This window comes from Gymnodraco acuticeps, unplaced genomic scaffold (genome assembly GCF_902827175.1).
Source record: "Gymnodraco acuticeps unplaced genomic scaffold, fGymAcu1.1, whole genome shotgun sequence".
NCBI lineage: Eukaryota > Metazoa > Chordata > Actinopteri > Perciformes > Bathydraconidae > Gymnodraco > Gymnodraco acuticeps.
The window spans coordinates 1,064,377-1,086,403 of NW_022991046.1; the positions used below are offsets into that span (position 1 = coordinate 1,064,377).

The 22,027-nt window shown below is 42.1% G+C and overlaps 1 protein-coding gene across 5 annotated transcripts in view; it reads left to right on the top strand.

Moving 5' to 3' along the window:
• The window catches only part of epha8 (eph receptor A8), a 151,354-nt gene that overhangs the window by 99,591 nt on the left and 29,736 nt on the right, over positions 1-22,027 (top strand). For all 5 annotated transcript variants that reach the window (XM_034236548.1, XM_034236552.1, XM_034236549.1 and 2 more), the window contains exons 7-10: positions 10,622-10,777; positions 11,360-11,779; positions 14,664-14,788; positions 19,631-19,793. In XM_034236548.1, the coding sequence (XP_034092439.1) occupies positions 10,622-10,777; positions 11,360-11,779; positions 14,664-14,788; positions 19,631-19,793 (864 nt within the window). The remainder of the gene's footprint in view (positions 1-10,621; positions 10,778-11,359; positions 11,780-14,663; positions 14,789-19,630; positions 19,794-22,027) is intronic.

Sequence of the window (22,027 nt, forward strand, 5' to 3'; positions counted from 1 at the left end):
GATCAATCGAACACTCCTGCTTCCCCGCTTACAGTTATTGATATAATTATAGTAAATAATATATTATTAACCAATTTATTGAAAACAATTTATTGACAACAATTCTTGAATTAGGCTATTTATTTATTTATTTACATATTTAACATTTTGGCTTCAGAATGAAGGTGGATGTTCATGCTGCCATTAAATGTGCAATTTTTTAAACAACTCATGAACTCCATGCCAGACTTTTGTGCAGTTGGTGCTGTGGTGTTCACGGAAGAGCTTTCCTCCAGTGGCCGTTTGGCGTGTCCCGGACCGGCAAAAAGCGCGTTGCTCCACATTTTTCTGTTGTCCAGATGATAACTATAAAATCTGACATTTTGTAGCTAACGATTTTCCAACGAGAGACAATGTAACGGCTGTGTGTCGCTATGGAAACCACTACTTCTCCGCTGCTTTCTTGTTCCAGTTTGCAGTTAGCTTTTGAATTGTGGTACTTTTCCAGTTGGTCTACCTGCTCTCCACGTAGCTCTGCATGTTGTCGTTTCGGTGCTTTTTTTTCTAGGCACTCCTCAATCCAGTCCTCCACAGTAAGACCCCCCCGGAGGTTGAAGTTAATCTTAAATGTTTCCATATTATGTTTGGAAGTTTGTTTCATAACGTAAAAAGGAGGGTTTCTGCCCCGTTACTTCTCCGCTGCTTTCTTGTTCCAGTTCGAAAAAAAACGGTATACCCTTGGCCCGAAAAGCAAGGGTATACCGTTTTTCTCAGACGCGGAGGGATACTGACTTGTTGTGAAAAGGCACGTTCTATTTGACCGTTCTTTGATCGTGGAATCAAACACGACTATTGACCAATCAGAGAGCTTGCTCACACCTATGTGTTATAGAATAGTATATAAGTGCTTTGTTAATAAATCTATCGCTCGAAGTGGAGTCGAAAGAGATGAGTTTTCAGTCTGCGCCGGAAGGTGTGTAAGCTATCTGCTGTCCTGATGTCAATGGGGAGCTCATTCCACCATCTTGGAGCCAGGATAGCAAACCCACGTGTTTTTGCTGATGGGAACTTGGGTCCCCTTCGCAGCGAGGGTGCAGCGACCCGTTTGGTTGATGCAGAGCGTAGTGCACGCGCTGGGGTGTACGGTTTAACCATGTCCTGGATGTAGGAAGGGCCAGATCCATTCGCAGCATGGTACGCAAGTACCATTGTCTTGAAGTGGATTCTAGCAGTTACCGGAAGCCAGTGAAGGGAGCGGAGGAGCGGAGTGGTGTGGGAGAATTTAGGAAGGTTGAAGACCAGACGAGCCGCTGCATTCTGGATTAGCTGCAGAGGTCGGATGGCACATGCAGGTAGACCAGCCAGGAGGGAGTTGCAGTAGTCTGGGCGTGAGATGACGAGAGCCTGGACCAGAAGCTGCGTCGCTTTCTGGGTCAGCTGGGGACGTATCCTCCTGATGTTGTAATGTAAGATCCCAATTTGTTTACCACACCAAGTAGGCTGGCTTTAAATAAATCAATGTTTATCAATATTCTTACCTCACAAAGTATTTTCTTGGGCAAGCCACACAGGTTTTAACAGCGCTCCAAGTATGTTTACTTTGTATTAAACTAGAGCTGACTTATGCTAACAGGTTGCATGTGAAATGACTCTGAAGGAGAGGGTTTCAGTTAGTATCAAAGGTCAATGAGTCCATGAGGTCACTGTGGCTCTGGGGTTAAATGGGTGTCTACCAATAAGAGGCAGATTGGCAGGTTTGATCACCACTCCCTGCAGTCAACACGTCAAAGTGTCCTTGGGCAAGATACCTAACCTCAAACTGTGTTGAAATGTTTTTAAGTTGCAACAAGTGTCAGCTTAATGATGCGAAATGTAATATTTGATTATTTGTGGCTTCCCTTCAGTTGTCAATTCAGGCTCGGTGACCTGCATCCTTAATTTATTTTGTTTACTTCCTATACTGACATCACTTTATAACACTAGCGCTTCTATTGGCTAGCGCTCCAACACCTTGTACGTGAGAGGCTAAGGGGCGGGACATCTCTAAGCGGTTGACCAATCACAACAGAGCCGGCCAGCTAACCAATCAGAGCAGACTGGGCTCTGACTCTCAAAGTTGTCGTGTCGATACTTCCTTGTCTAAAAGTCTCCCATCTCATCATGTAAGCTGCTTTAAGAATCAGAGAGGACTTTTACTTTGTTTCGGATCTCGTGAACTTTTTCTGAATATCGTATATCTGAGCTGCCTGTCTGTGACCGTGTTAGCGCAGTGTGACTCCTGCCTCCTTTTCAAATATATAAATAAAGAAAAACAGTTGATTAAGTTCCCCTGTGATGCATTGAAGCGATTGCTAATGTCGGGAAAAGGAGAGAAGTTTAGCCTTCCTCCCCTCCCTGCTGCCTTCCCCCTCTCGCTTCCATTTCCGACTCTCGTACTTCACATTGTCTGATCTTCTCAATCTGCTGCTTTTAGAAGGCACGTCTATTTCGGAGCCACCCTCCCCCCTTTCCCCTCCCTCCCCTCCTCCTCCTCCCAGTTCCTCCATCAGACACAGTTTAATGGTGACAGCCATTCAATCGGATAATTAACATCCGTTTAACGCTCATTAACCGGGATGTATTTGTCTCGTTTGATTTGTAATTACCAGCCCGTTTTCACAGAAAAACACCGCAGTAATGTTTCCTTTGTGATGGCTTCATTGATGGAATTGATTTGAACCCAGCAGGGGGGCCAACAGGGAGGCAGAGATGCATATGGCCTGAAAATATTGATGCCACACTCTTTTTGTGTCCTCGTCTCTCTCGTATGAGCCTTCTCAGGCAGACAGAAATCCTGACAGCTAGAGAGGAATCAATTCGTAGTATGAACACAACATATACTTACAGACGTCTGCAGCTGTGATTTACAAACAAACATGATTCACACCAAATATGTGAGTGGAAAAGTATTTCAGATTCCAACTGAAATGTGATGTTTTTCCCGCATACAGATGTGATATCATTATTTCTCAAAGCAAAAATAAACAAAAATTCGAAAATAATCATTAAATTTCTTACATTATTTGTGCCTTTTTTGCCAAATAAGACATTGTTTTAAACAGACAGTGTTGCACTAAAGATTTCTGGACAATTTGAGGCACATAATCACATAATTGACCGGGGTTGGAGGGTTAAAAATGTACTCTCTGAAATACTAGTTACACATACAAAAAAGTAATTAGTAACCTTATCTGATAATCACAATAATGAAGTAACCTTATATCTTTCGGTTACTTTCACACTGCCATGAGACACTTCTTCACACATTCAAAAATACAGTTATCCCCTAATGATGATTATAATGTCTCGGTGACCCCAACACAACAAGCTGAATCCATCCATCCATCCTCCTTAAAGGATCCTTAACCATCCCAATCCATTCCTCTCTCAAGGTCATCGATCACGCAGCACACAGTGAATCCGGCCTGCCTCAGATTGGATAGGCCACTCCTTCGTTTAAGGCGTACAGTACAGTGTGGCAATCCAGCTGTTAGTATCTGGAATTGCAAAGTAAAGAGGGGGGACAATGTAGATGGCGAGTGTCCCATTTCCACAGCTGATCTCCCGACACGTTCATCCATCACTCGGACAGCTTCAGCGTCTCGTTAGCGGCTTCACGCGCTCCCCGGGGAACAGGCTAAGGAGCTGTTGGCTAACTTTGTCACCGGATAGTGGAGTGTACTTGATTCCTTACAAGGACGATGCTACGAGAGATCTAGGACATCAGGAATGTTTTGAAGCCCATGTAGAACTTTTAGATCTGCTTTGAGTTTGATACACTTTTCCTATGAAGTAACTGGCACATAGGACATGAAGTTAATCAATTGACTATGTTTATGAAGTGCTTTATCCAGTCTTTACCACTCCTCAGAGCGCTTTCACAGCATTCACCATTTCACCTGTACTTTCCCAAAGACATATCATCATGTTGACTTCAGGGATCAAACCTAAAACCCCCAAAACGCACCTATAGCACGAGCTGCAGTAACCACGATAACCCTATTTGTATATATCGTGTTTTATAGCAATCTTTAGTCCTCTCTCAAAACATTCCTATTATCCCCTACCTCTGAATTTTATTCTAGCATGTTTAATTAGCCCTTCATGAAACATGTAACTGTTTTACCTGATGCTATTGCTGATGTGATTATGCTTCTTGCCACTGCACAAATGGCCTTCTGTATTTATATTTGAATTGTATGTTTTTTGTTTAATGCCCTTGTTTTATGTTGAAACTTGTTGTGTGCCGTGTTGGTCAGGACTCCCTGGAAGAAGAGATCTTGTATCTCAATGGGACATTCCTGGATAAATAAAGGATAAATAAAAAATAAAAAAATAAAAGATTAGATTTGAACCGTGTGTGTACATTTATTATGACCTTGGGTCTTCCAGTCCATAGTAGCACAGATGTTCCTGTATACTTTGCCAGCCACTTGGTTATGACGCTCCATGTATGCATCTTACACCCTGCTGTTATGTGCTGCACTCTCTCAGGCCGAGGAACCCTACAGTATACCTGTAAAGGGCGGTTTTGGCGCAGTGGTTAGAGCGTTGATCATCAGATCAAGGGGCGTTGGTGAACTCCAGTTCGAAACCTGCCACTGCGTCGGGCCGTTGTGTCCTTGGGCAAGACACTTTACCCGCATCTGCTCCTGTGGGTAATGTCCACAGTAATGGCTCTTACATGTCTAATATGTGTAATGTGTACTTGTAAAGTGCTTTTAGCACCTGTAAAAGCGCTCTAATAAAAAATGTAATGCATTATTATTATTATTATTATTATTATTAAAGCTCTTAACAAATAATCTGAGGGGAATTTCTTGTTGTTTGTTTTGAACTTTAACTTGTAAAGCACTTTGAACTGTATGTGTTGTATGAAAAGTGCTATATAATTAGAGCTTTATTATTAATTAATTATTATTATTATTATTATTATTATTATTATTATTATCCCTCTGTCCCAATGGCAGAAGGTGAAAGTGATGGTGCATGGGGTCCAAGATGGAGGTAGCCTTTCTGACCACTTTCTGTAGGTTGGTGTGACTGTCCTTCTCACCCTAACATTCCTGTCATGAGAGGAAACTGACTTGTTGAGAATGTGTTCTTATGAGTCACATTTGATGTATTAAAACAAATTGACCAACCATCAATGGAAAGCAATTCAAAATCAACAAATTGAGTCAAAAAAGTCAAATGATGGGCACACGACCCTAACCCTAATTTGTTCATAGTAAGACTGTATTTAGTGGTGGTTCTGCATCGTTATTTTCAATTAGCCATAATTTAAATCCTTCTCCACTGTCTTTTATGTTATTTTATTGATCTTTCAACCACAATTATGTAGAAACTCACCAAATGAAAGCTTTCACCAGCCAACCGGTTACACTTAAGGCTCTCTACCTCCCCCCGCCCTTTACTCAACCCTGAGTCTCCTCACGCGTGGGACGATGATGTGCTTTCTCCAGTTCCCCGTTTTTCCAATGTATTTATTTACCCACTTATACAGGGAATAAATCAAGGTCAGCACACAATGCCGCACACGGCTATTAAGATTCATTGTAATGCAAATTCTCCTGAGGCGAGTGTACTACATTGACAGGTACTGACACACCAAACAGTCACACACACACACACACACACACACACACATGCAAAGACACACACGTTTACCAACTTAGAGATTCGGTAAACTGTTTACTGAGAGGAGTGTGACGGAAAAAAGAAGTAGGATTCTATTTTCCCGTCTCCTTCTGTTTCTTTATCCCTTCAGTATTCTTGACATTATTGCAGTCAATTTGACATCCATGCTTTAAAGTATAACAGATAGTGTTTCAAAGTTCTCTTCTGGAAAGACCATTCAAAAACTGTTTTTGCTAGATGGTCATTCAATTGTTAATTTTTTCTGTATTGTTGCATGCTGTTTAACTTTTTCTTTGAACCAGGAGTTTACCTCTGAAGTGTTGCATGTTAGTTGTCAGTCATTTCAACAAAATGTGATAACTGAAACACAATTTAATTTTTTTATTTGGCTAATAGTTCATTGTACTGCAAGTTCAACGTTTGTTCAAATATGGCGTGTGCAAAGTGCCTCAATATTGCATGTGAAATCCAAAATGACCGATTTCCTGTTGGGTTTACGATATGCCACCAATACCTCATTCACACCAACGCAACTCCGGTTCAAGCTCCGTGCTAGAGCTTTTCAGGTTCAGAAGCGGTTCTTCGGTTTAGCTCCGGCTCTTTTCACACCGCCCAGAGTCTGACTGGTGCTGCGTCATCGTTTGCGTCATGACGTAACCGTTTGCGTGCCTGCTTCATAAAGCCAAACCGCGCGGAAACCAAGCCCCCAGGAAGTGCACCGGAGTCTGATGAGAATATTCGCAGTGGCCAAACGGCGGTACTACACTTCCTTTAGGTTGCTGGGCCCGGAAACACTTTTTCCCATTGACTTACATTGGGAAAGAGTGGTCTGTAACTCGTTGGATAATTTTTTTAAAACTAAATAAACAACCCAGTATGAACGTTTGTATAGCCCTTATTAAAAACATTCGTTCCTCAAGTTGTAAAAATTTGCTAATAACGTTATTCTGAGAGTTATTTCCCTCGGCATTATGAACGCGCATCTAACCCACGGGACCGCGCCGCCCGGCACGTTCATGTTACGTGTTCAGTACTACATGAGTTTCTCTTTACCCATGGATGCACAATAAGAACGGACCATATCGCCTTACTGCCATCCCACGGAGCTGTAATAATGGATATATTGCACATTTTTGCTGTAATTCATCATTTGTAAAATATTATACTATGGGCTGTATGATTAAATCTTGTACCGTAATTGTTGTATTACATAAAGTTAATATTACCGACGTTAGATTAACGTCCCTGTAGCTTATTATTGCACTAAGAAGCTTATTGCACTGCATATATATATATATATATATATATATATACAGTGCAATAATTATTTCATGCTAAATGAAGCTCTGTTGGATATCACTAGATCCTGTTAAAGCGTAATATAAGTACATAACGATTGATGTGTACATTAGCATCATTACTAGCTAGCCGCTAGCTGCTAACTGCCGCCTTGTTAATATCAAATCCATGCTGTCATGAACGCACGGTGCTGTTACGTGTACGCAAATTGACGTGCTTGATGTGAACGAGCATTTTGGTTAAAGTTGCGCATGCGCTATGAGCGCACATACGGGTACTTCTCAGGCATGCTGGGTAATCTGTGACGTTTCACTCTCTCAAAAGTTGGGCCATTTTATCATCATGCGCTAATGAGCAACTCTCATAGGAATGAATGAGGCCCCGCCTCCCACGCTGTATCCAGTTCTTATTATACATCCATGGCGGAAACCCCTCACAGCTGACACCGACAACAACAACAATGGCCGATTGTGCTCCAGCTTCCTCTGTACCTCTTCGGAAGACCAGATTCCCAGTAGGTAGCTGGTCTCTTCAGTGGACCACTGCTGCTTGATAAGTTTCTCCATCGTTGTGTTGGATAAAACAGGCTTGTGTTGGATAAAACAGGCTTTTTGTTGTTGTTCAGGAGTTGATCTGCCCCTGCCCCTGCCCCCGCCTCGACGTAAGCTTGACGTATGTAGTGCTTTTGCTCTGGCCGGACAATTTTTTGGTGCTTGAAACGAACCGGATTCCGGAGCTAAGAGGCTGCTCCTCTGCGGTGTGAACAGGAAAACCCGATGCTTTTCAAGCTCCAGCTCCGAACCGGCCCTGAAACACCGTTGGTGTGAAAGAGGCTTTTTTGGGGGTCTCCCCATGCTTCATATGCCTACCGAATGTCCGACTTGTATGTGAAACTACAACAAGGGGCTCAATTTGAGCAACTTCGTACGGGGTGCTAAAGAGCCATTTTGCAATCACCGATAAAGAGACACTTAAAATATATTTTTTTAAAACACTCCTAACAAATGTGGCAAAAAACTCCAGCTTTTAAACATGTTAAGGCCCGTACAAACAGATTCACGCAAATAATAACAACTGTAGAGATTTCAAAAGGTCCTTCGCTCTGTCTTTCTGGCGGTGCCTGGACTCTAAAAATAAAAAAATACTACAAAAATATGAAAATCATAATTTAAAAATCATAATTAGAATAAAATAGATAATCTTTTGAATCCCAATAGGATCCTTCAACCCCACGTTGTCGGTGTCGAGTTTATCACACGCAGTCTTCGCTCTGCACTTGCATTTCTACCTGATAAATTCATGTTGTTACTGTGGCGTCAACAGACACGCCGTGTGCATGTTGGTGTGTGTTTTGCATTATCATAACCTTTGCATGTGTAGTGAAGTGTGTGTGAGTGTGTGTGTGAGTGTGTGTGAGTGTGTGTGTATCTGTGTGTGTGGAACTCCTAGTGAATCTGTCAGAGACTTCAAAGCGCTCGCCGTCTCTCTCCTTGATGAACGAGCTGCTCCGATGTTTATCGTGACCTGCTTTTCAACTCAGGGGCTTCACAAAAAACATCAAGGGATGGAGGGGCTTACTGGGATGGAAAAGAGAGGAAGAGAAAATACTTTGGGATAAATACTGAGAATAGAAATAGTGTCTGAATCGTGGGGTGGCCCTGAAAGTAAAATAAAAGGACATGCGGCTTCCTCCTGTGTAGTGATACACATACTGTGATATCTTTGTGTGTTCATTCTCAGTTATATTTGTCACAGTTTTAAATGCTACATCGTTAACCACTGGGGAAGTAATGGCAATCAATTAAAGGCTCCATATCCTAATGTCGCTCAAATACATTTACACTGCGTTACGCTTGATAATAGCAGATATTTGACTATATTTGTATCTTGATGAGTTATTGCACATATTGTAGTCGCTTTGTTTAAAAGCTAAATGAAAATGTAATGTTAAGAATTTCAGTAATTTGTATGTTTACATTTCAATCAATCAATCAATGTTTATTTATATAGCCTAATATCACAAATGTTACATTTGTCTCAGTGGTCTTCACAGTGTGTACAGAATATCAGTATGACAATACGACACCCTCTGTCCTTAGACCCTCTGTCCTTAGACCCTCTGTCCTTAAACCCTCACATCGTACAAGGAAAAACTTCCGAAGAAAACCCACAGTTTAAAGGGAACATGGAAGAAACCTCAGGGAGAGCAACAGAGGAGGGATCCCTCTCCCAGGACGGACAGACGTGCAATAGATGCCGTGTGTAAATTGAAAAGATAATACATTTGCAACATAAAGACCGAATGTTAGGAAATGCATGTGTGTATAATAGGAAGATGAATCCACGAGGAAATCCATCCAGAACTTATGATCCAGGACCACAGCAACAGGATCAGCCACGACTCAGGATCCCGGCGTAGATAGACACCAAAAAGAAATGTGGGGAAGCTGGGTTATTCGGAACATGAGAGTACACAGGTACACACAGAGAGAAGGAAGACTTTTTCTTAATTTTACTATTAAAAAAGCGGGATGACTTCCCAAAGCCACAAACAGCAGGTTAGTGTGTTGGCAGCACATAAACACAACCGGTGGTGTTTGCAGGTGAGAAGCCTGTGAGGGATCCAGGCGGATAAAATAGCTTTTGATACATTCACTAGAGTTGAACGCTTCAAAAATAATGTGAACTTTCACACATTTAACAGGTTAAAAAGTCACATTTTCCATGAAGAAATGCGTCATGAGGGCAATAAATACAGTGTGTTACGAAGAACAATTAGGGGGATTTTAATGGCTGCGATAAATACAGCCTTTTAAATTAAACGCCATTACACAGGATATCATTAAAAATCTAATCTCATTGAATTGCATATTTCTGAGTGTGTGTGCCTCTGAGTATATGCATGTGAACTTATCGGGGACAAGCATGGGAACGTTTCGTTCTTTCCAATGCGTTTAAAATGTCAGTAATCTAGAATTAATTGTAACTATTCGCTTTGTTGTAATTTCACCGATCCAATTTCATGGTTCTTTCAGCACCCTTGAAGTTTAAGCACCTTAAAATGGCCTTCTATAACATTAACAAGAAAAAGGTTAGGGAAACACTGCATCGGTAAACTAACACTCGGCATTCTGGGAAAAACATAAATTACTAGGAAGAAGCAAACACCCTGCTGCTGCTGCTTTCTGAGGGTATATGCAAGCTTTACCGCTGTCCCATTTACCACAGCAGAAGCCTATTAACGGCCTGGAAAGAGAATATATTTATCAGAGCCCCCTCCATTATTAATTAGTGCGGAGTTAAAAGTGAATATGTATCAGAGCAGCTGAATAAGGTTGAAACACGGTCTGGATTCTGAGGGTCTCACTGGGACTATCAAAAGTTCAGAGCCTTTCAGCCCAAATCTGAGTATGACTTTCATCTCCCCTGCTCCACGGTCTCTACGGTTACAAAGCCTGTAATTATACATATTTGGAAGAGGGGGGTCAGGAGGGGGGTAAGTCCTAAAATGAATGAGGAGATGACACAGTTTTCAAAGGGTTGAAGCAGCGTTGATATGCACAGCTTCCTATGGGCACGCCTATCTAAATGCATGGCCTGAGTGATTTTGGGAGAGCCTTTTCTCTCTCTATTTACTCTGTTTACTCTCCATCTCTCTCTGCAGCCTGTGAGGTGGGTTTCTATAAGCCGGTGGCGGGCGATGGCCTTTGTGGAAAATGTCCTCAACACAGCCACTCGGAGACCAGAGCCGCCCTGACCTGCCCCTGCGACTCCAACTACTATCGAGCGGCGGACGACCCAGTAGCGGCTCCATGCTCCCGTAAGAACAAACACACACAACACACACATAATCACCTAATCCCACAGGCAAGACCTTCTCCAATTCATAACTACAAATATGTATGCCGACAAGCACACCCACAACAGCCATCTAACTTAATATATACCGAATGGGACGATAGGTGGGAAAAATGGTACTCATGACTCATGGTCAAATGTGATAATTATTGTTAAACAGTTTTTTGTTTCTTTTTTGTTATTAAGTTAATTAAAGAGGCCGTGTTTTGGGGTTTTCCCTTTTTCTGTAGTGTGTTATATATTTCTTTGTGCATGTAAATGGTCAACATCCATGTGTTGTCTCCAGAGGGAGTCTTTCTCCCAAACACTCCACCGACCCTAAACCAATCACAAGAGAGACGGCCAGCTAACCAATCAGAGCAGACTGGGCTCTGGTTTCAGACAGAGGGTGAAAAGAGCTTTGTAACATTAAAGCATGGAGACATGTCCCAGTAGAGACACTTAATACTAATATGAACCTGAACATTTGCAGAATAGGGCCCATTTAATGTTTATTAATCAGTGATCAAACCAGTAAATTAACCAAGACTTTCCTTTTCTCCAGGCCCTCCAACTGCTCCGGTTAACGCCATCTCCTCTGTCAATGGAACGTCTGTGAATTTGGAGTGGGATCGCCCTCTGGACACAGGAGGACGCAGCGACCTGAAGTACAGCGTGTTGTGTCGGAAATGTTCAGGGGAAGGAGGGACCTGTGAGGATTGTGCGTCTTCCCCCGGAGGCGCCAGTGGAGGGAAGGGAGGCGGAGGGGCGGGCCTGGGGTTCGGAGGCATGGTGGAGCGTTTGGGCTCCGCAGCGATTCGATTCGTTCCCCGGCAGAGCGGGTTGACGGAGCCCTGGGTGACGGTGCTCAACCTGGTGGCTCACACCAACTACTCCTTCCGTCTGCAGGCCATGAACGCAGTGACGCACCTGAGCAACCAGCCTTCCCCTTACGCCACGGTCAACATCACAACGAACCAGGCAGGTAGGGTTCGGAACAATGATACAACATTTTCTCAGTAAAAAAGATTTGGTGCATGTTCCAGAAATAATCTTTTTAGGGAACAACCTGTTACTGTACTGTCCTGGCTTCTGATTTAGTTTCCACTCTTGGTAGGAACACAGCAGCAACTAGAGGAACATCTCCTACCAATACCTACTCAAAATCAACCTACTCAAACCAGCAGCAGTCAGAGACTAGTGAACAAAGCAGGGCATATAGCAACTACAGCCACATATCTCTCTAAGATTTTGATAAAGACCAAATACCGAGCTAAAACAGGTCATATTGGATTGGATGTAATACTGCTTATAATAGTTTGCCATATAAACTTAGTGTTGATGACATATCATCGCTTATGCTGCCCAAAAGTTTCTTAAATATCGGCCATAATACAATTAACGTAACATGATGTAACGTTACTACTTCTAAATTATTTAACATTCTCAGTCATTCACTTTTTTTCCCAACAAACCGAACAGACGACATTCAATTTTCTCTGGCAATTTCTTAGTCATTCTCTGTGGGCCCATTCAATTAATGATACTCATGTTGAAAGTAATTCCGCGAAAACATACAAAAAAGTCATTAAAAAGGCCACATATTTCCCCTTTCTCCTACAACTGCATGTGCCAACTATACAGCCCAACTGAATGACACGTATCTACCATTAGCCACTGTTAACAGTTAGCCTGTAGATACCCTACCATGAGCCTCAATGGCCAAATTCTGACGTTTTATGTTTTAAAAAATCCCTGGGGTACCACTTAAATAACAACATGTTAAAAGGTTGTTATGGAATTGTTGGCCAATAACATAAAAAAATAATACGCCTCCCCTGTATGCAAAAGTAGTTTACTTGTGTGTGTGTCCGTGTGTGTGTGTGTGTGTGTACACTAAAACTAGGCTACATTAATCTGAGCTCCCTTGACCACAAATCTCCTCCTTAATGTTCTTGAGCTCAGCTAACTTTTCCTTGCCGCCCTTCCTCAGAGCATTTATCTTTTGTTATGTGCGAGGCCGTCCGACTGCCAGCCTTGTCCTCAGCTTCTCCTGTCTGGCCAGAAACTTTCAGAAACTTCTTGGATGGTTCTCCTTTTCATTTTTAGTTCCTCCCGGTAAATCCTCTGAAGGCTTTCTCTTCCGGCGGTGTGCATCAGACTCCTGCTTCCTCCCTCTTGATCGAGGTGCCCATGGTAGCCTTGACTTGGCTGTTGCCACAGAAGCTTGCTTGTGAGGGGAATCTGGTACATTGACACAATAACACAGTGTGTGCAGCAACAGTGTCCTCCTACATGTTGCAAGTCTCCACATCCTTGTTTACAGAAAACCCTGTATCCTCAGAGGCCTGACCATGGGACAAAACGAGCCGCTTCAGTGTAGAGCTTGCTAAGGAAACAATGCTTTGGCTGGAAGGAGAGAAACTCATCCTTTCTGCTCCGAAGGGACAGGAAGGGCTCAAACTATTGGATAATGATATCACCTATAAGAAAACAGTCAATGTAGCTACAACTGATTATAGTGGTGAACAATGTCAAAGACTATTCCAATACTAGCCAGCACTTTTTAACCCAGAGATGTTGGGAACCCCAAAGTAGTATGAGTCCCCAGAATTTCGAACCACTGTGGACAATTTATTTTCAAATAGATAAGCAATCTGTCCAACACAAACGATCCAGCGTCTTCTAAAACAGTGGTTCTCAAATGGGGGTACGCGGACCCCTTGGGGTACGTTGGAGTACTGCAGGGGGTACGTGAGATATATACTAATATACTAATTTTAGGAAAAGTAACGAAGTTTGAGCAGTGTGGGTTTTATATTAATAGACTAGAGTTACACTTATTTCAAAACACGAAGTGTAATAACTGCAGGTGCCTTCCTGTCAGAATGACAAAGGTCCTCAGTGAAGCACAAGCCCATGTTTCTCACTACATTGTAAGTACAACTTATTAAAAAGATCAGTTCAATGCAACTAATGTCATCTTAGTGTTATTGCATGATGTTAAAATTGGTTTGCCATGAATTTAGTGATGGATTGTAAACATTTAAATGTAGCATTGAAGTGTTTCTCAGTTACAAGGTTGTTGTTTTAATAAATCAGACACTGATGGTGCAGCGCTGTACTGTACCTCTTTATATAGGCTTTTTTCCCCTAACAAATAGTTTTTGCGCTGATCAGGGGGTACTTGGCTGAATTTTTTTTTCAAAGGGGGTACATGATTGAAAAGAGTTTGAGAATCACTGGGCTACAACTTCAAAATCAACTCAAAACTCGGCCTGCTGTGAGTGCAAATATGACCGCAAATATGACCGCAGCTTCCAACTGTTATTTTGTATCCTGAACATGTCAGAAGCAGATTCAGCATCCTCTATCACTCCAGAAATCAATCAATCAAAGTGTATTTATATAGCCCAATATCACACATTTTACATTTGTTCCAGTGGATTTGATAGTTTGTACAGAATATGAATACGACCTCTGTCCTTGGAACCTCACATCGGACAAGGAAAAATGTAAGAAACCTCTGGGAGAGTCCAGGACGGACAGACGTGCAATAGATGTCGTGTGAAACACTCCGATATAGCTATCATGCTAAGCAATGCAACTTGTGCTAATTATGCTAATTGCGCAACATTAGAAGTACGCATCTGGGAGTTTCTTAATGCTGGGGATCCACTGTAAAAACTGTCTTGAGAGATATATAGCAGTGGTCACTATTTGTTCAGATGTGCAAGATGCTTAAATGTTTTTCCTGAAATGCAGCATTCCCTGTAAACATGACTTTACAGCAGGTTGATCTTGTTACATGTCATAAAGGAATCCTTCTTGAACTGACGAAGCGGTTTCCCCTCCTGTTTCTCGTGCAGCCCCCTCTGAAGTGTTAGCGATCCGCCAGGAGAACACCAGTCAGAACAGCGTGATTCTGATGTGGCACGAACCCAACCGGCCCAACGGAGTGATCCTGGAGTACGACGTCAAGTACTATGAGAAGGTAATCAACTGCATCTGTACCACTAAAGAACTGCAAGAAATAAATAAGCCCTATAATGCTTTTGGGGGATTTTCCCTTCCCTGTAAAATAAGATAAGATAAGAAGTACTTTATTGATCCCATGTTGGGACCTTTTTTATGTTGCAGCAGCATAAAAAGACGTTGGCATTGTACAATACAATTAAAAGAAATACACATTTAAAAATGTCAACATCTCAATAACAATAAAATAGCAATAAAAAAAGTAGAAAATATACATGTTGAATTAGAAATGTACAGTGACATATATAAAGCAGGATATTAGATATACATAAGTATGTGAGTAATGGACTATTACATATTAGATTGGATATAAATGTGAAATGTACAGGTGACTTAGAGTCCAGAGTGATTTGTTATGTAGTGTGTGATATAGGTTTTCATGTATGTAAATGGTCTGCAATTTACTTCTGTATCATAGTGACATCACTATGTAACCCTTGTGCTTGTATTGGCTAGAGCTCCAACAAATTGTACATGATAGGCTAAGGGGCAGGACATCTCTTAGTGTTTGACCAATCACACCAGAGCATGCCAGTTAACCAATCAGAGCAGACTGGGCAAAATAAAGAGCTTTTTGAAAATTAAAGGTGGGGTAGGTAAGTTTGAGAAACCGGCTCGAGATACACTTTTTGTTATATTCCATGGAATGCTCTTAACATCCCGATAGCAATGAATATCTGAAGTGCTTTGACCAAAAATCCATTTGTCCATACTTCCTTCTCTGTATTTGTGGACTCCAAGGTAAAATCTTCGAGGTCATAAGTGTCCGACGCAAGTAGCTCTGTGTTCCCACACTGTTTAGGCTATCTTCTCAAATATGTTGTTTACTCTCTGCGAAACCAGTTAGATGGGCTGGCAAGAGAGAGGCTCTCCAGAATTGACGTGGCAACTCTACCGTGGAGTCAGAACCTCTGACTCTTGGATTTGTGATGTGAATACTCTGGTACCAACTCCAAATAAATCACAGTGGTTTGACATCAAAGCTTCGACTCTTCCCGTGTCTCCTTCCTGAGTCGGTGACTCCATTGCATGCTACACAGAAGTTTCCTCTACACATTTGTCATCAGTGGAAGCCGTAGCGCTGTAAAAAGCACGACCAATCATCTGAGCCGGCTAAAGTAACTGGATGGTCTACCTGCCTGTCAGCCTTCCATCTGGGCACAAACTTATCTCGTGCCCTCATTGGTCATGTGCGCGTTCGTGTGTGTTGGAGGAGGGGCTCTGTAAGGAAGTGGCAGATTTGTTCCAGCTGTGTATTTTCAAATTCTAGCGCACTCGAGCTGGTTTCTCCAAAATTAACTACCCCACCTTTAAAACATGGAAACATGTAGAGACACAAAATACAAATATGAACCTGAAAATTAGCATAATATGTCCTCTTTAAGTGTTGTGTCAACATATTTTGCTTATTATCAAAAAACAGCTAAACCTGGAGAACATACATGGTCTTCAAAGGGTTGAGACTAACCTGAGCCAAGTTATTATGAATGCAACGGAGTGGTTTGATAGACCAAGGATAACTTAATCCCAGAAAAAGATCCTGCCGGCTTCGCAGCTAATTGAAAGGGAAATGGGGGTCGAGAGAGTTAGAGCAGGAAGGAGGATGAGACGGTGTGGATTCCACCTTAGCGAAAGTGACAGTGACAGCAAGCGGCTGGCGGGCGCATAAGCCTCGACACCGACTAATTGCTGCGAGTGTGTGAATGCAATGCAGATGTATAAGTGTGTGTGTGTGTGTGTGTGTGTGTGTGTGTGTGTGTGATGATAGAAATCAGCTAATTGCAGAGGGAGCAGCCAGGAAACAGGCAGTCTCATAGCCATACAAGCAGCATGGTGTGGGGAGTGATGGAGGATTAGCTTGTCTCTTGCTCCGGTGTCTTAATCTGGCTTCGCTGAGGGGGGCGAGACGCCTGTGGGGGATTTGAAGTGGACAAGTCAGCACTGTGCTTTCTTAAGTCTTTCTATTCGACTGTAGCAAACACAGTGAGTCACAGCGAGGGAGCTGCTGCAGCACACAAGCTGAGGAGGATAACGAAGACAAAACAATTCCTGCACCTCTTCATAATTAGGCTCTTATTCTTCCTAAGGACACATGAATGATTGAATGATTCTGCTGTCTGGATGCACCTTGCACCTCTTATTACTGTACCTCAATGCTTCTCAGAATTCAGTTTTCAAAGATGCTGCAGCAGGTATAAGGAAAACAAGGTGAGGATAGCAATGACGATGATTATGATAAATCCAAACTTCCAACAAAAACAATTATGTACCTTCAAAACAATAAATGAATCCTCTTTTTTATGAATATGCACGTAAAAAAACAAATCCTTGGATGACAGATGAGTGCAATAAGCTCGCATTTGAACAAATGATGCATCATAAGTGAGTTATCGGAATGAAGTTGAGACAAAATAGGACAAACACTCTTCAAAGTACCTGTTATTCTTCTTGCTGATAGACACACATCAAAAGATGTTTGCGGTAAATAGCTGCCAATTACATACTACATTATTATATATATACAATTATTATATATAAATATATATATTAGGGCTGTCAAACGATTAAAAATTGTAATCAGATTAATCACAGCTTAAAAATTAATTAATCATGATTAATCACCATTCGAACTATGTCCAAAATATGCCATTTATTTATGTATATTGTTGTGGGAATGGAAAGATAAATGAAAGAAGGCGGATATATCCGTTTAACATACAGTATCTATGTTTATTATAACATTTTCTGTGTGTCAAAATGAAAGACAACCCACACACCTATCAATCATCAAACCGTGGGGTCTTAATTCATTACGTGTTGATTTCTATCAACGGGGGAGTACTTCAGGAAAGTCGACAGAGGGAGGGGGGGGGCGGCGGCTAGTGGAGTACTTCGTGACCACAGAGTGTGAACGTTGTGAACGTTACTTAACTGCTGTCTGTGCAATTTACTCCGCGCGAGTTGGCAGACTTTATTTTGCTTACTTTAACATCATTTTTCATGGTGGGGCTGAAAGCCATTTCTTGGTATGGGTGTAGCCTACCCCAGCCATACCCTGGCGCTGCCACTGGTGGCACGTATGGGGCGGGCCATTCTGCACATGCGTTAAATGCGTTAAATATTTTAACGCAATTAATTCAAAAAATTAATTACCGCCGTTAACGCGATAATTTTGACAGCACTAATATATATATATTATTATTATATATCATATTATATATATACAATTACAACAGCATAGACAGGGTGTCCGCAGGGTCTTAAAAAGTATTAAAAGATGATAAATCAATTTAGCGAAAATGAAGGCTATTAAAAAGTATTAAACGGTATTTTCCAAGGTATTACATTTTGTAGCTTGTTTTCAATAAGTATATAAATGGCCCAAAGAGGTTGTATTCTACAGTCTGCCTGAATGTAATCATTGCGTAGGTGTGTAGTGTGATTCTGTGTAGTTTATTGATGGCATCCCGTTGGGTTTGACGTCAAATGAACAGGACATCGCACGCTCACTGCTTGATAGCGCGCGAGGGTCCGTTTACGCCGGTTGCTAAGCAACATCGTTATGGGGAAATGCAAGTCTGCGTCCAAATGGTTGGAAGATAAGGAGGAAGGACAATCAATACTGTATATAGTCAATGTGAGGTGAAGTGTGTCGCCAAGGTAACCGGTTAGAACTCAAAGTGGCGATGAGGTCTTAAAATGTATGAAAAGGGTCTTAAAAAAGGTCTTAAAAGGTTTACATGTGACTTCAGGATTCCTGCATAGACCCTGATACAGTACAATTAAGTTTAAATCCTGAAAAGGCTTTTTTATGAATGGCAGATGTTTGAAGATGTATTTTTTCAAAACACTCTGAGACAAATGGCAATGCATTACTGTAAAGATTTGTTAAAAAAATATCTTTAAACCATAACCATATCGACTCAAAGTGTAATTGACTATCACCGATGAAAATATGTCCATCATGATGAAAATACACTGAACAAAAATATAAACGCAACACTTTTGTTTTTGCTCCCATTTTTCATGAGATGAACTCAAAGATCTAAAACATTTTCTATATACACAAAATAACCATTTATCTCAAATATTGTTCACAAATCTGAAAAAATCTGTGATAGTGAGCACTTCTCCTTTGGCGAGATAATCCATCCCACCTCACAGGTGTGGCATATCAAGATGCTGATTAGACAGCATGATTATTGCACAGGTGTGCCTTAGGCTGGCCACAATAAAAGGCCACTCTGAAACGTGCAGTTTTGCTTTATTGGGGGGGTCTGGGGGGGGTCCGAAAACCAGGCAGTATCTGGTGTGAGGGGTAGGATTAGGGTTAGGGGTAGGGTAATGTTGTGAATCCAGTGGCCCATGGTGGTGGTGGGATTATGGTATGGGCAGGCGTATGTTATGGACGACGAACACAGGCCACTCGATTCACAACATGACCCTAACCCTAACCCTACCCCTCACACCAGATACTGACTGGTTTTCGGACCCCCCCAGACCCCCCCAATAAAGCAAAAATGCACGTTTCAGAGTGGCCTTTTATTGTGGCCAGCCTAAGGCACACCTGTGCAATAATCATGCTGTCTAATCAGCATCTTGATGTTGGGAATAAGGTAAACTGCTAATTAATTTACAGCAAAATATCCCTGTTTCCCATGTTGATCATTTTAGAAACGAGTGTTCTTTATTAGTCTCACAGCGGGGATATGTACAGTGTTACAAAACATTAAACATATTACAAGCACAGACCAACATGTCAATTTCCCCAAAGCTAATCTTTTAACTGTCTCTGTTTCAGGATAATGAAGCCCACAGCTACTCCACTCTGAAGTCTATAAACACCAGCGCTCGAGTGTCAGGGCTGAAGCCGGGAACTAAGTACATCTTCCAGGTGCGAGCCAGAACGTCAGCAGGCTGCGGACACTTCAGCCCAAATGTGGAGATCCAGACTGGGAAAGCAGGTGTGTGTGTGTGTGTGTATGGTAGACCTTAAGGAACTGTGTATGAGCAGCGCAGGATGGACCCAAGTTCAGACAGACAAATGTTTTAACCGAAACTAACCTTTATTCACGGCGACTGGATAAATGCAAAACAGACAAGAACTCTCTTTTCCAAAAAGAACCCACAAAACCCCAACAGAACACCAGAACTGAAAGGTCCCCTATTATACTGTTTTTCATCAATATATTATAGCTCTCAGATATATACAAAACATGTCTCTGAAGTGTTTGGCTCCAAATACCAAACAGATGATTGTAGCATTACCCATAATCCCCTCTGTTTCAGCCCTGTTTCAAAAGTGCTGATTCCCTGTCTGTTACTTTAGATGAAAATAAGGAGCCCCTCCCCACGCCCCTCTGAGAGACATTTGGTTAGAAAGAACTCAATGGTGCTCTAGGAGGAGATTCAGGTGATAAAGTGTGGGGGGGGGGGGGTTACCTTGATTGGTGATTGGCTAATGGTTACTCAAGACAAAACATCGTTATGACATCATAAAGTGGCCAAAATCTGATCAGCTCATTTTCAGACAGGTTTTTATAGAAATGGATCAAAAAGAGAGAGAATCTTTGTTCCTGAGTCTCTTTCCACAGAGGGGACACATGTTGATGTAGAAGAGACATGGAGAAGAGGGGACACATGTTGATGTAGAAGAGACATGGAGAAGAGGGGACACATGTTGATGTAGAAGAGACATGAAGAAGAGGGGACACATGTTGATGTAGAAGAGACATGGAGAAGAGGGGACACATGTTGATGTAGAAGAGACATGAAAAAGAGGGGACACATGTTGATGTAGAAGAGACATGAAGAAGAGGGGACACATGTTGATGTAGAAGAGACATGAAGAAAAGGGGACACATGTTGATGAAGAAGAGACATGGAGAAGAGGGGACACATGTTGATGAAGAAGAGACATGAAGAAGAGGGGACACATGTTGATGAAGAAGAGACATGGAGAAGAGGGGACACATGTTGATGTAGAAGAGACATGGAGAAGAGGGGACACATGTTGATGTAGAAGAGACATGAAGAAGAGGGGACACATGTTGATGTAGAAGAGACATGAAGAAAAGGGGACACATGTTGATGAAGAAGAGACATGGAGAAGAGGGGACACATGTTGATGAAGAAGAGACATGGAGAAAAGGGGACACATGTTGATGAAGAAGAGACATGGAGAAGAGGGGACACATGTTGATGAAGAAGAGACATGAAGAGAGGGGGACACATGTGATGAAGAAGAGACATGGAGGAAGAGGGGACACATGTTGATGTTAGAAGAGACATGAAGAAGAGGGCTGACACATGTTGATTTGTCGAAGAGACATGGTGGAGAAGAGGGGACCACATGTGGATGTAGAAGAGACATGGAGATGAGGGGACACATGTTCATGTAGAAGAGGACATGGAGAAGAGGGGACACATGTTGATGTTATAAGAGACATGAAAAGAGGGGACAACATGTTGATGTAGAAGAGACATGAAGAGAGGGGACACATGGTGATGTAGAAGAGACATGGAGGAAGAGGGGACACATGTTGATGTAGAAGAGACCTGAAGAAGAGGGGACACATGTTGGATGTAGAAGAGGACATGAAGAAAAGGGGACACATGTTTGATGAAGAAGAGACATTTGAGACGAGGGGACCCAGGTGATGAAGAAGAGACATTGAAGAAGAGGGGACACATGTTGATGAAGAAGAGACATGGAGAAGAGGGACACATGTTGATGTAGAAGAGACATGGAGAAGAGGGGACACATGTTGATGTAGAAGAGACATGAAGAAGAGGGGACACATGTTGATGTAGAAGAGACATGAAGAAAAGGGGACACATGTTGATGAAGAAGAGACATGGAGAAGAGGGGACACATGTTGATGAAGAGAGGACATGAAAGAGGGGACACATGTTGATCGAAGAAGAGACATGGAGAAGAGGGGACACATGTTGATGTAGAAGAGACATGAAGAAGAGGGGACACATGTTGATGTAGAAGAGACATGAAGAAGAGGGGACACATGTTGATGAAGAAGAGACATGGAGAGAGGGGACACATGTTGATGTAGAAGAGACATGAAGAAGAGGGGACACATGTTGATGTAGAAGAGACGTGAAGAAGAGGGGACACATGTTGATGTAGAAGAGACATGAAGAAGAGGGGACACATGTTTGATGTAGAAGGAGACATGAAGAA